Source organism: Cygnus atratus, chromosome 4 (genome assembly GCF_013377495.2).
Source record: "Cygnus atratus isolate AKBS03 ecotype Queensland, Australia chromosome 4, CAtr_DNAZoo_HiC_assembly, whole genome shotgun sequence".
NCBI lineage: Eukaryota > Metazoa > Chordata > Aves > Anseriformes > Anatidae > Cygnus > Cygnus atratus.
Genome location: NC_066365.1, coordinates 15,077,974 through 15,092,767, shown reverse-complemented (window position 1 = coordinate 15,092,767; position 14,794 = coordinate 15,077,974). Strand labels below are relative to the sequence as shown.

Below are 14,794 nucleotides of genomic sequence, written 5' to 3'. Positions count from 1 at the left end.
ACTTCACTGAAAAAACAAATGCTTCCAACTTTTTGGCAAAAACTCAAGTGCATCAAAGGCTAGAAGCAAGGAGTTTGGATTCTGGTAATTTTCCATTTTCATTTGGGGATTTAGATGTAAGTGCCGAATCTCTCACCAGAGAATATCCATTTTTTTCCCCTTCCAGCTGGCTCTGAAGAACCAGGTTTGTGCTGGGAGAAGGGAATTCCAAGGAGATTGGTGGCCCTTTTCACAGAGTAAGCATTTTCCACAGGCGGGGTTGTGCCAACCATTACATGACTAACGTGTAATTAGGAGGCCGGATACTTATAGTTGTCATGTCCCTGATGCCAAGGGAGTCCAGGACGGCTGTGGAAGAGCGAGCACTGAGGGAGATGCGGCTTGGCTGACCAAGCCGTTTATGTCTGTATTTGTTATTGTGTTGGGCCTTTGTGTTGGCCATCTCAGGAGGCGGGTGACTGAAGTGTGGACAGTGCGGTGACTCTCCCTTATGGCTTTTACAGTGAGTCTATGGTAGAAGGTGCTGCCAGTCAGGCGAAGGCCTGCTGTAAGGACACAATTTGGACAGAAAGGGAGTGCTAGGAAAGGGAAACTTAACACACTTCCTGTTCTGCTGTGGTGAGGAACAAGTCTTCTTGCCTGGGCTGGTTTATCTGCCCCGTCCATCTCTGCCTGGGGAGTTCTTTGATGCTGAGCTGATCAAGTTAGAGTCTTCTTATCGACTCCATGCTTACCTCTGTTTGTTTTTATTCCGAAGTTCGCTCTCTCGTTTTGCAATAACCCACAGGGTGCTGGGTGTTGCGCCAGCTGTGCCTCAATGAAGGATCTTCACTCAACACCTTTCCCTTCCCGTCACACCAGTCAATGTGACTCCTGCATTTTCCAGCAGCATTCGCTACGCAGTCCAGACTTCAGTCGAACTGCGGTTGGAGGTCAGAAAGGCTACCAGACCTACCGGGACCTACCATGGGATCTTCAAAAGTAGGTGGTGTGTTTTAACTCAGCAAGTTTTATTTGGAGGTGTAATGTTAGTAGGGGATATCATTTATGGGAGAGCTTCAGGAAGTGAAGGACATACATAGGTCGAGAAAAGACATTGCTGTTCTCTGTCTTTCCTGCCCTCAGCCCTCATTGTATCTCTGCCTCCCTTCATCCTTTTAGAAGTAGAGTACATCATGGACCCATCCTAAATTTGCAACTTTGAAAGGGGGCAATAAATGGAGGGGACACTGAACAGTAAGTTGCAGGCTGAAGGGGAGATTTGGGGGATTGGTTTGAATGAAAGGAACAATGTGTGGCTGGAGAGAGAACCGCAGAGGAAAATCCTTTCTTAGCATGGCCAGGAGCACAAAGATTTGCCTTCTGTTTAGAAAGTTGATATGATGGCTTAAGTTGACGCTTATCTTTCCCTCTGTAATTGTCTTATCCTGCCCCCAGCAGGATTTTATTGCAGCAGTGCAGAATCCAGGAAACTTTTGTGTCAAAATCAAATTTTAGCAAGACGATTTTGGGAAACCATGCCTTTTGGTCAGGTCTAGGTGCAATATTGTTTCCCTCAAGCTGTGCAAAGGGTCCCAGTTAAAACAGCAAAGACAGCATAGCTACATAAGGAGAAGGTACCCATGAAATGTTCATTGTTAAAGGTTGTTGCTAGAACTTTTAAAGAAGAAGCTACAGTTTCTGAGGATAGTGACCAGGTGTTTTGTATTTGAAAACATTTTATGCAGTCAGAGATGCTGGATATTCTTAGTTTTGTTTTACTGTAACTTAATGTCAAAGACATTGCTGGAAAGTTCAGAGTATTTTTACAAAAAGGAGCCTCCCAGCCACAATGTTCTACTATGATCTCTTAGATCAGAGTAGGGATCCAATCGTAAATGTAGAGTGAGCTGCCTGTAGCTTGTTGTTTAACACTGGCTCCTGAATTCATGGAAACTTTGCTGCTGGATTGACAGAACTTATTCTTTCTGCACACTTAAGTGTTTTTCTCTTTTTCCAAGGACAATAATGTTTTAGTCAATATAGTGTTGACTTTGTCAGGAGAAGACTGAGTTCAGCTTGTGGTACTCAACACTCAAAGATCCCGCTGCCAGTTCAACATCCATACCTTTAAAACTGTGCTGCTCTGACAGTCAGTGAGGAAGAAATCACTTTGTGCATGTTATATAAAGGTGTATAAGTGAGGGTTCTGTACATAGCAGAACTGAAAAGCTATTCCTTTTTCTAGTTAGATGGAAATCTAGTTGCTATGTCTTGTTTATATCAACAGTGGTGTAAATCATTTTAATAACAGTGTGCTAGACAGTAGTTAAACAACATCTAAGTCCAGTTTGGTTGCCTCCTGTTTAGGAAAGGATTTAGTTGTTTAAATAGTTGATTAGATCGTTGTAAAATCTTGTGTGGGGGAAATCTGTGTTGGATAACTAAATATTTACACATTTCAGAAAGGATGGAGACTGGTCTTAATCAAAGAGCCCGTGTAGCTTGTTAAATGCCCAGAGATCTTTGTTGGCCAGGGATATAGGTCTGAGTGTTCACCTGTGAACCTTGCTGTTTGAGCACATCACACTGTGCCTTAGTCTATAATAAGAGTACTACTTCAGTGTTAGCTTTACCCAGCTCCAAGATGTCCCTTTTTACTGCATTTTGAGCTAGGCTGGAACATGTGCTCCATAAGATCCTTCAGAAAGCAAAGCTGCTAAGGAGAACAGGGTGGAGTGGACAGCCTAGTTGGTCTTGTCGCTCCCGCATCATGCTGTGCCCTGTGGTCTGGGGAGCAGCGACTTACCGCAGCTTCCTTGTGAAGATCTTGTGCGCTGGCAGGGTGAGTTGTAGAGTAACTGGTGCTGTGTATGTTAGTCTAAAAGTGAATATGTAGGTGGAAATGCAGTGCCACTTGCACCAATTTGTCATCCGGTAGGTGGGCAAAATAAGTGTAAATTACAGACTGTTGAGGTGTAGCAGGAAATGAATACCAGCCCTGGTGCAAGGACAGTCATGTTCCATTGGTATTAGTGGGAGTTGTGCTTGATTATTGCAGGAGGTAGATGTTCCTGCGTGGTATCAAACAAACTTACTGTGCTCAGTTTGTGTGCTCTGGTCTAGACCCTGATTCCAGAAGATTGTAGTGAAGTTCTGATATATGCCAGAACTAATTTGATGACTTTAGAATTGGTACCATTTGTGTTTCCTTGCCACTTTCCCTCAGTTTCTGAGCTTTTCAGACAGAAAAACAAAATTATGAAGAACTTAATCCTGGGTATTAAAATCTGGTCATCTTCATTACCTGAGCAAGCCCCAGTGTAAGCTCAGCTGTGTTTCTGGCCTCTGCTGTTCCTACTAGAGGGTGTTGCAGAAGTGCCTTACTCTGTTAAGTTTTTCACAGGCAATCTATTTTGGGTCAGTGCATTTTGGGTCAGCTGTAAGCCTTTAATTCATTCTGTTTCCATCACATACTTTGTCCATTTCTGTATTTTTAGTTGCAGAGATCTGTGTTCTTAATGAAGTCTGGTTAACACAAACCTTGGGATGGCTTAATTTGACATGCTTCTGATACTAGACAATCTGACAACTTCATGTAGTTTGTGGACAGATTTGATGATAACAGGGACAGGTTTCATACCGTAAAGAACATGGGAATTGCTAAATTTCTCTGTCACTGGAAAATTGCCCTGGGCTCAGCTGAATCTCTTGCCTAAGGAGTCTTCTCTGATTTCAGCAGCGTTTCTCCTGTGAAGAAATTTGTCCATCTCTGTTCAGTGAAAAAACTTTGCTAGATTACAGCGTCGCACTGTTTATCTGCCCAGACCAGCAACTTTTTACTGTATATAAGCTATAAAATACAGAAAAACCTATTATTCAGCCAGAAATGCAAGCTTCCAAACTACATGAAAAGCTGGATACTTTGGGCCAGATTCTCAGTGGATATAAGCTGTTGCAGATGCACACAATCACGAAGGCAGAAGAGCTGCTCTTGTTATATTAGACTTGCAGAACTCTTCAGGAGTCATGTATGTATAGTCGTTTTACTGTGACTTTTCATATACCCAGTAAACAGGTTAAGACACTGTCACTGTCCTATTATGTGTGTGTTTATGTGCTGCAATTATTACTAAGGCTGATAAAACACTTTTCATCAATTTTCCTCAGAGCACCTTAAACAGGAATGAAATATCAGACATTTTAAAACTATAGAGAAAATCTGCCTGCCTAAGCTTCTTTTATAGGACTATAAACGAAGGACATTTGATAATCCACAAGAAAACATCACTTCTAGGTGGCTGTTTTGGGTTTGGTAGTTGCACTGTCATGTCGACAACTTTCTTTTGCAGACGCTGCTGGTGCTTGCATGCTGAAGCAGAGGCCTGTGCTGTTTCACAGTGCGTGCTGACTTAGCTAGACACAGGCTCTGATCTGAAGTTCGCAGCAGCTAATGGAGGGCAGATAATTCTCAGAAGCGTCAGAGCGTGCGTTCTTCCCTGGCAAGGGCTTTCCCTCTGAAGCAGGAGGTTTGACTCACTGGAGAGGGTTTTAAATCTGCTCCTTTGGAAGAAGTGAACTTTAATTCCGAGATATGGAAGAGTTGCTATTTCTTTCCCAAATTAGCAGTTTCAGGCTGTACAGAGGCAAGTACATGAATGATTTATTTAATGTATTTATGACACTTTTATTGAATGGCATCCATAAGAAACTAGTTAGGGTATTAGATAAGATTTTTAAATTGTTGAAACCTTTTTTTTTTGATACCCCTCTGTTAATGAAAGTCAGCAGACAACTAGCTGACCACTGTGTCCTTGCCATGTGTGGCTTTTAAAATTTATAAGGGGGAGGGATCCCTCTGGTTTTGTGTTTATTGGTGTGGGTTTTTTATTCAGGAAGAGGTTTCTTGGGGGCTGCTTTGTGCTCATGATGGGGGGAGCCCAAACACTGATATAAAATGTGTCTCTTCAAATCACCCACCACCACTCAGGAAGAGTCTCAGTGGACATTTCTAGGAAAATAACCAGCAGAATGCCAGATGAAAAAGCCACTAAATTGTTAGGAATTATTAGGAAACAAAACAACCAAATGAAATTGTTATGCTAATGTGAACAATTTTACAACTTTTTGTTTGTTTGTTTGTTTCTCCTTGTCAGCAAACTTTTCACTCCTCTTCCTAATCAGACAAATTTTAAGCTGGAATTGGCAAACAACCTTTTGCCAGGGGATGAAACCCAGTCCCTGACTGCAGTGTATTTAAGATTACTGCACTGAGGTAGAGGGCAGGACCATGAAGGCTGCAAGCAGAAGGGACCCTAACAGAAAACCCAGTGAGGTCAGTGGGAGATTTTCAGCTGATTTTTGGCTCAGGCTTAAAATCTCCGTTTCTCCTGGAGGAAACTACTGACTGCTGCTGTAGGGTTTTTAATCCTGCTGTGTATTTCTGTTACACTCCCTGTTCCTTCTCTGTTGAGCAGGTAGTTCCCAAGGGGTTAGCAGAGACTGCTTGACTCTTGACCTGAGAACATAATTTCCTGCCACTGAACTTGTATCAGCTCTCTGCAGTGTTCAAGCTCTTGGTCATGTGAATCAATGCTATTTCAGTTTTGGGATAGTTACTTCTCACGTGTCTTGAATCCCTACAAGTACTGTCTCACTTTTCATTTGACAATGTCCCATTGTGTAATAATTAATCTTTGAGGAATGAACCTTAGGAGACAGAGCAGAGCAGCAATACAACTCAAACCTAGTGGAAATGGATGAGTATCAGCCCAGCAAGCTCTGTGCTTTTGTCTCCAACACAGATCTTTGAAAACCTGGATTTGAAATTCAGTCCACACATCTTTTCAAATGGAGAAGTATCCAGTTTGTACAGATTAGCCAAACAGCCTAATCGGGGACATTCTAGTCATAACACTTTTTTTTAAACAAAGTTTTAGCTTTAGAACAAATTAGTGATGGAGAGCAAGTCTTTAACAGTCCTTTCATGCTTTTATTTAAAAGGAAAGGGAAGCATTTATTCAGAAAAAAGGGGGAAAAAGACATCTCAGTTTTTCCCCAAACAATCCCACCTCTATTAAGTGACTTTCTATGATGTATTTGTTGAATTTAGTCAGTTAAGAAGCTGTTCAATTTAGAGCCTGATGAAATGGTGCTCTCAGAGAGGTTTCATGAATTCAGTGGAAGTCATATAGTGAGTAAGATTACACATATAGGTAACTGTTGTGGACTGAGGCTTCTGTTTACTACATGGAACTCAAAAGGGAAGAAATTAAGAATAAGGATATAAAAAATTAAAATGTTTACACAAAAATGCTGAAAAAGTTTGTAATATATAGAACGTTCTCTCTCTATAACTGTGTCCCAGCCATGTTACTTCTGGTCTGATACCATTCTTTCACTGATATGATAGGCAGTTACTTCTTCTCACTCACCTGCTGTGGTGTGGAGTTGGCATTCAGCCTTTTAAATGGGCTTCTCAAACCCAGCATTTTGGTTTGGGGCTCTGCCAGGATCGTTATAGCTGAAAGACCTTCTAAGTGTTTTTCCTTCCGTGAAGTTGGAGGAAGGCAATTGCTTTTTTAAGTGAAACTAAGATAATGAATGTGAGTAGGTCATGTCAAGTTAGCAGTGTTTTTCTGTTTGTTTGTTTGTTGTTGTTGTTTTTTGATTTTTTTTGCAACTTAGTCTCACTGCAAGCATTGTAGAAATATTTGCAAAATGCATTGTCAGTGCAGAAGACAGAATGTGTTAGTTTTGACTATTAGCTGCATAGAATCATAGAATCACAGAATATCCTGAGTTGGAAGGGACCCATAAGTATCATGGAGTCCAACTCCTGGCACCACACAGGAAAAAATAAAAAGCATAAACTAAAGCTGAACTTGCCACTCACTTAATGAATTAAGGTAAGAGCTACTGCTACACCCACTAGGGCTTTGAGACCTCTCAGACAATAAGCTGAGTCCTGTTAGATCCTGATTTCATGTAGCACATCTATAAGGGCTACCCCCATAAATGAATGTTCTCCATGGAGACCAGATTCCAGGCACCACAGCGGTGAGTGATCACTGGAAGTTTAGTTAAATTACTCTGGCTTTAAGTTTTAAATAAACACGGAGAGCAAATGTAGTAGTACTAGAGATGTTAAGGTGTGGTTCTCTTAGATTTGTTTTAATCAATTTTCTGACCAAAGTACTTATGAAATCTCTTCTCAAAATATTTAAATTATCCCTATTTTATTTTATCCCATTTCCTATTTGCTTTCCAATAACTGAGATAATTGTCCCTTGGAAAGAAAGACCAGTTTATGAGGAAGTTAGAGGCAGTTTCCTATATTTTTCTGTATCTGACTCTGAACACTTGTGAGCCCATTGGTCAATCAGTCTAGAAATGTGTGGCTTGAAAAACATGAGTAACACGAGGCGTGAGGAAAAGATGCTACAGAGATTGACCAGCCAAAGTCTCTTCAATTATCAAAGGCAGTTACTGTATCGAGCTATTTCCTAAATGTTCTTGTTAATGAGACAAAGCCCTAACCATTTATACCTACATATTTTTCATTTCTCCATTTAGTGTGTTAAGGGAACTTCCATGCACTAGGCTCAGAAATAACGTTGGAGCTGCTCTTCACCAAACTCTTAACACAACCGTTTCATTTTGGTGTTATTTTTTTCTGCTGTGGATCTACAGATTCATTTTGAAGAAAACCAGATGAGATGAGAGTTTAATAAACTGTTTTAGAGTATAGGAGGAATGAACTCTAGTGTATTTAAAGTATGCCTCATGAGGTGTTCCAGAAGTGAGCTATATTATCTTGTTACGAATGTGGGAACTCACTGAGATCCCTTCATACCCTCAGGAGAGGGTCCCTGTAGCCTTGTTTTCTAGCTGTATGTGGAGCTGGAGGTGTGCATGTTAGCACGAGTGAGGTGGGTGGCTCTAGTAGGAATGACTCTTTGCCAAAAACTCTTCCTTCCTGTTCTGTATTTTGTAATGGCTGATAACATCATAGAACACATGGCTCATGGGATCTTAAGATGTCTTTGAGTTCATAGCCAAAGGCAGAATTTGCTCTAAATAACCTTTTGGGGGCAGATTTGTTTAAATATCATACTGACCTATTGACTTGCACTGTGTTAATTTGGATTAGCACCTGTGTAATTAAGAGCACAGCAGAGAGAAGTACCCGGTTAGGCTTTCTACCTGTGTTCCCTTGTCTGCTCACATGTCCCTGCCTTTCCCTGTCATTCCATCCCTTCAGCTAATACTGCTTAGTACCATGCTTACCTTTCTTTTTAGATTTGGCCTGAGTAAAACAGGAAGCACATGCTGTTCCTCCAAAATCTGTTTGTCTTTTTTTTGTGTGTGTGTGTGTGTCCAGCCCTGCTTTTCATGCTGAAATAAACTGAACAGCTTGGGTAATGCATAAATATGTACTATACAAATGAAGGGGATGTTTTTTTTTTCCAGTTTTGTTGCGCTAAGGAGCAAAGGCACTAGTATGTCTGTGATAACTGACTTGTTTAACCTCTTGAAAGCTGCTTACATTGCTGTACAAGAGTTCACTTAGCTGAAGAATGAGAATAACAGTTTTATTCTTGGAAATTTCCAGTCAGGGACTGTAAGAAAGTCCTTAATGGGACACCTATTTAATTGAGCCATTAAAACAAACAAACAAAACACCTGCGTCTGTTTTCTGTGGCTCTTGGCATATGTCAGCATATATTTCAAAATAGCCTTGAGTCATGGTTTCATTTTTAAGGGTGTTGGGTGAGAAGTCATTTAATACTAGTGGGAAGAATCAGCTTATACTAAGGGAGAAAACTTTAGCATCTGCATCTTGTGTTTTTTGTTTGTTTGTTTGTTTGTTTTTAATTGAAAAGCATCTCTTAGATATTTATTTTTTCCTTTTTTTTTTTTTCAGAATTCATCAGCCAGCCATCAAAATAAGACATCTCGAGCCCTGGAAAATTGCTCTAATTGTTATTGGAACAGCAGTGGCAGCAGCCATCACCATTGGTCTCCTAGTTTATTTTCTGGCATATGGTAAGTTTTACAGAACTTACCACTCTTCTGTTACTCTGTTAAGTGCATCTCTCTTGTGCTATTTGAGGCCCACGGTGCTGGGAGTTCGTTTTCCATCAGTCTAACTAAAGCTTATTTGGGGAAAATCCACTGTCTTCTCTAGCACTCTTTCCATCCTCATTTAGCATCTTTGCAGATCTCTTCTCAGGAGCATTTCCTTCTGTGCAGGGTGGTTAGGGCTGTGGTTTCTGTTGCTTTTCACTCACTTTCACTCCTTTCATGTCTTCCTCACGATCTACTTCTGTGATGAGGTCAACACATGAGCCTTCTGGCCTCTGTTAAGCAAGTGACAAGCTAAGCCTCCAGCTTGATTCTACCCATGGTGTTTCCCCGTTCCCCTGCCCTGGTCTCCAGCAGCTGCATGCCAGTGCTCAATGTTGTGTGGATAAGTGGGCCAGAAAAAAAGGAAGGCAGCTGACCAGGAGGATGCTACTTGTGATTCTGTGTGCATGTACTGCTGGTCGGCCAGAAAAGTAACTGCTGGAGAAACTGGGCTTTTTGTTACTACTTGGCACAGCCCACCCAACAGAAATGATTTCTTGTTCCTGAGTTCCCAGCTTTCAGAATTTTTATTTGAATGGGTTGGATACAGGTCAACCACTCTGCAGACATCTATGCAGTCAGCCCCAGACCCTTCTGTAAGTTCATGGGTCTCGGTGCATTGTGAGTATTGCCTGTTCCTCTTCTCTCCCTTGCAGATCAGAAGCTGTTCTATTACAGCGGCAACGTAAAAATCACCAATATCCGGTACAGTAATGAATTGTCCAGACAGACCTCAGGGAAGTTTAGAGACCTGAGCGAGAGGGTTGAGAGACTGGTAAGTTGGGACTGTTGTGCCTTTCCTTTATTAAGGACTGTGTGACGATAATGTGAATAGATCACGAGCCTTTGGTGCACCTTGACCCCCCATGGTTAGCAGACATGGGCAATGGATAACATGGGAGTCATGTTCATACCTGGCAGACCAAATCCACTTGTTTTAGCCCATTTAGTAGATATTTGCAATATTCTTGGCTTCCTCTTACATCAGGAAACATTTCTGTGCCTTCTCCTTCCCCAGCCTGTCTGCTGTATGCACTTACATGTGTATATATGCAGCATCAGGCACACGAGAGACCAACCTATACTGACAGAGCTCATCAGACTCCAAATTATTTCCCTCCTCCCCTACCTTATAGGTAGCTACCTGGCACTGCTTACTGGCTTTCCTGCTACCCTGCTGTCTCTAAGGAAAGCATGCTTTTACACCCTCTCCTTTACGGGGTGGGGAGCTCTATCTGTCAGGCTGCTGCTGATGTTGAGAAAACAATACACAAGTCCTTTTCCTGCTCCTTTGGTATGTTTTGTTGGGAAACTCTCCTACAAATAGTAGAGGGTGATCATACAGTAGCTATGGAAATAAATAGATACATTGCAATTTCCTTTCTTGTTTTCTCTTTGAGACACTTCCCCACAGATGATAATTACAGAGTTCAGCTCTTTACAGCCATAAGCATGTGATTGTGCTTGTATCTTTTTGTATTTCATTCATTAGGGTCTGATACGTATCTCCTACCTCCTGTTTAGCAACCTTGCACAGATACTCAGTTAATAGGACAATCAATGCTTTGCTCCCCACTGTCATTTCATTTAGGGACGTGCCATTTGTTCATAACAAAATCTGAGCTGTGTTGAACGTTGTCCTGGAGAAGCAGGATTTAGCAGTGCTAACATCTCTTCCCAACTCCACTGCTGAGGGCCTTGGAGATCTTGGTCGAGTTGTCCTCCTTTCATGCATTTGTTTCCCTTCTGCCCCATTTGCCTACCAGGGACTGTATTGTATTTCACAAGATCTGCTTCTGGTGCATGTCTGTGTGTATAGAGTCTTACATAAGCTGCGTTTACTTAGGTGCTACCAATTGACAACTGTTACCTAATAATTGTAGGCTTTTAACCGTGTGATAGGACCTTGGAGAGGGAATGTTCTCCCTGAGCAAGGAGACACGTATTGCTGAGGGGGAAGGAAGGCAGGGACTAAGGAGAAAACTTTGAGGAAGAACACTTAGTGAGTAAAGTTGAATCCCTTTCTCCCACTTCATTACTTTTTTTTTTTTTTTAATGTCTCCTTTGGCAAGGAAACACCAATTTTAACCAAGAAGTTATTTCATACAGTGTCAAGTGCAGTCAGAATGTCCTCTGAACCTGGCTGTTAATTCAGATACTGGAATAGAAGCTAGTGCTTTAGAAATGTTGTCTCCTCTATGGCTGTCAAGTACTTCTGACAGTAGTGACAGAAAATACTGGAAGGAATACTGGTTGAACAGTGAGAAATGTAATTTCAGAGCATGTTAATTGTACCAGATAAGTAATGCCATAACATGCAGACAGAGAACTGTTTCCTTTCCCTCATTCCTATGACTTTTCTTCCAAGTGGTCTTTAATTCAGGCATTAGCTCCTACCTCAATCTTTCAAATTTTCTGAGTTCTTTGCTGGGTGAGACTGAGATTTGTCCATAAGTTTTTGGTTTTTTTAAGTGACTCCATGCACTAATGAACAACAATATGCTCTCTCTAAGTCTGATGCTGCCCAAGCAAAACCCAGTTAGTGGTGTTAAAAATCAAAGCAATCTTTGTAGAAGCAGAAATATCCTCTTGACTTCTTAAGACAGCTGTCTCAGAACACCTACATTTTCATCAGCAGCATTTTCACACCGTCTTTTAAGTAGAGGTGGATGGAGTTGTGTGGTTTTTTTTGTGTTGTTTTGTTTTGTGTTTTTGTTTTGTTTTGTTTGTTTGTTTTTTTAATCATGTTTCCTGATGTGTTTGGTTTTACCAAAATCCTTTGTAGTCTTACCCAGTTGGGTTCAGCGTTCTGGATGTCCAAGCCTTCCAGTTGTCATTAGTAGTAACGATACCTAAGCTCATGTTGTGAAACAGTGAGTCAATGCAGATAAATGCAGCATCTTTCACAATACTTGGTGCAAAGTGAACAGAAGTGAATCATCTCTGATAATCAGAAGCATTCAAATTACCTGAGTTAGTGCAACTCCCTTCGAGTGTTCCCTTCTCTGATCCCTCCCTGATGAAACCTCCTTTGTTTGTCCCCAGAAAAACCCTGAAAGGAGCTCTTCTGAGTGTTGGTGTTTCTCGAGGAAAAATGTTTTTGATCCTGTAGAGAGGTCATCCTTTGCCTTCCTTGGGACTAGCAGAAAACATTCTGGTGTTTGCTTTGGTTTCCACAGCTGAATAGTAACACCCATATGTGAACGACATTCCCGACTCTCTTATCTCATTGAAGGCGGAGGGAATGCAGCGAGATCATGCCAAAGAGCTGATGAAGCCAGTGCACCAGTCAACATCGCAGGGCTGACTGGAAAGTCTGGAAAATGTATTGTGGGGTGGAGCTGGGGGGACCGAGGAACAGATGATGAAAGCTATCTGCTCCTTGCATGGCTTCCTACAAGCGGCCCTAAGGGTTCCCTTTGTCTTCTCTTGAAAGAGCAGACCTGACTGAATGCCACTGTGGGAAGAGATGTTCCAGCCTGCCAGAGCCTCCTTGTTTTTCTAGCTGGACCTGTCATTCTTCCCTTCCCAGCCTAAAATGCACCATGCCAGACCCGTCTCTCTTGAGCTGAGTACAAAGGGCACAGTTGCAGCCTTAATGGCTTCTTCCACAGGGAGCCTCTATTTTCTAGTGGGTTCACTTATGTGCGGATCGGCCAAGCATTGTCTTAGATGCCACTGTTTTCCTACATGACCATTACCCTCTGATTTTCTGTAGCTCCTGCACCAGGCTTGGGGTTTCTTCTTCTCGCACAAAATCTCTTCATTCTGCTTTTGAATTTCCCAAGAGTGTCTTGAAGGCCCTAGCCACCCTCTTAGTAACAGCATCTGTGGGAGACGTCCAAAGCCCTGTTCTAAGCTTTTCTTCTTCATCCAAAGACCCCGAAGTCCTGCAGGAGCTGAGACAGCCAGCTCTAGATAGACCTCAGTGACTGGGATGATCCCGGGCAGCAGCACCCACTGCCCCGTGTGTAAGGAGGAAGGTGGAGGTCACTTGGAAAGCAGTCTTTGATACCAAGTGAAGGAGTTGTGTGTTGAAGAGGACTTGAAACGAGCACTTTATCAAGAACCATTTAAAGAGAAGTTGCCTCAGCAGAAGGCTGGCAAGTGTCTAGATATGAGAGAGTAATAGCTACCAAGCAACCACAGCATGTGGCCCCTTCAGTACATGGCTGGTTGCTCAACAGAAGTGACCGCCAGCTTTTACTCTGCCCACCAGTGACTTGCAAATGTACCTGTTTCCTATCCCATACTCTCTCCTGCTCCTGTGTGACTTTAAGCCAGGCTGTGAGTTGGGTGGATGGATGTTCCTCTGGTAGGAGTGCAGCGTGGCTCCCTCTGGCTATGGGGTGGCTGGGGGAGACACAAGGTGTTTGTTTTCTCACCCTCAGTGCCTTGAGCCACGGAGTGGAGTGTCACGGATTTCCCCTCCACAAGGTACCTCTGCTCTCCCCCTTCCTGGTACCGTCCACAACCAACACAAAACTACCTGGCTGGATCTGGGCAGAGTGGCTGGGGGTTGTATTAACAGGATAGTTGGGCACTTTCCCTGGAAAACTGTCTATCCCAGTGTTTCTATTGAAGTCATGGAATTTCTTAAGTAATTCTTGCCTCTGAACTCAATGCTCTGTCATGACATCTCATCTAGAAACAGACATCTTGCTTCAGTGATTTGAAGTGAACAAAGAATCTTCTGTGTTCTTAACTACAGACACTGGGAAAAGTTTTTGATGGATATAGCTCTTGAAATGTGCCCTGTCTGATAGAAATGAATCAGTGAGGTTTTAGGTTAGAAGTAGTGGCTCTGCAGCGTATCGCACTTGCAATGCCACATGAAATGCTTCAGGATGATTCTGATGACTGTGCCTGTTCTTGGTTGTTTTAAGGACTCGTTGATGAGTCCCTGTAATGGAGCTAGGAAGGAAGGAGACAGTTTTTTTCCCTGGGAGATGATGTCTGTTGACATATTTCTCTGAGAGCAGTTGGGGGGCAGGCTGGTCCCTGCACGACCCTGCACACAGATCTCCTGCTCTTTGTGCTGCTAAAGGTGAGCGAGAATCCCAAGGACTGTCAAGTGCAGCAGCACCCAGGAACCCAGTAGCTCTTTGCTGCTCCGCACCTTCCCTGACACTTTGTGGCCACAAATGGGGCTTGTTAGCTGAATCCAGTGCCCTTAGCTGCTTCTGCCACAGAACACACTGGTGGGATGCAGTGGGAGCTGACTCCATCCTTTGCATTGTCAGTGGTGCGGTGCAGGTTCTCAGCGGCTTCAGCATGTTCCAGTTACAACCAACCAAAGCTCGCTGCAGTCTCCCAGCTCCCAGGCACTGATGTCTCCACTGTACAGATGGGGAAATGAGTTGGAGAGAGCTGAGAGGCCAAATCCATAAAGCTACTTCAACACCCATGAAGAGATCCCCAGAAACAGAATTTTCCTGATCATCTGTAAGCACTTGAAAAGGTTTCATTGGCACACTCAGGTTTTACTCACCCTCATCACAGTACTCAAGTTTCTGTGATCGTTCCTTCAACTCCTATGTAGACACTTATGTTACTGTGGAAAACAGAGCTTTAACTCTTGATAACCTTTTTTGGCAGTTAGATTATTCTTCAACAGGACACTTCTCATAACTGAAAGGCTGCCTCTCTGCTTCATATCCAGTTATAAGCTTTCGATCATCGTGAT

At 42.6% G+C, this 14,794-nt stretch overlaps 1 protein-coding gene across 1 annotated transcript in view; it reads left to right on the top strand.

Annotated features, from left to right (window-relative positions):
• Positions 1-782: 782 nt before the first annotated feature.
• LOC118243875 (transmembrane protease serine 11E-like) overlaps positions 783-14,794 on the top strand; it is a 41,839-nt gene continuing 27,827 nt past the window's right edge. Inside the window, exons 1-3 of the mRNA XM_035538397.1 lie at positions 783-981; positions 8,906-9,027; positions 9,765-9,883. Coding sequence (XP_035394290.1) covers positions 818-981; positions 8,906-9,027; positions 9,765-9,883 — 405 coding nt within the window. The 5' untranslated portion in view covers positions 783-817. The remainder of the gene's footprint in view (positions 982-8,905; positions 9,028-9,764; positions 9,884-14,794) is intronic.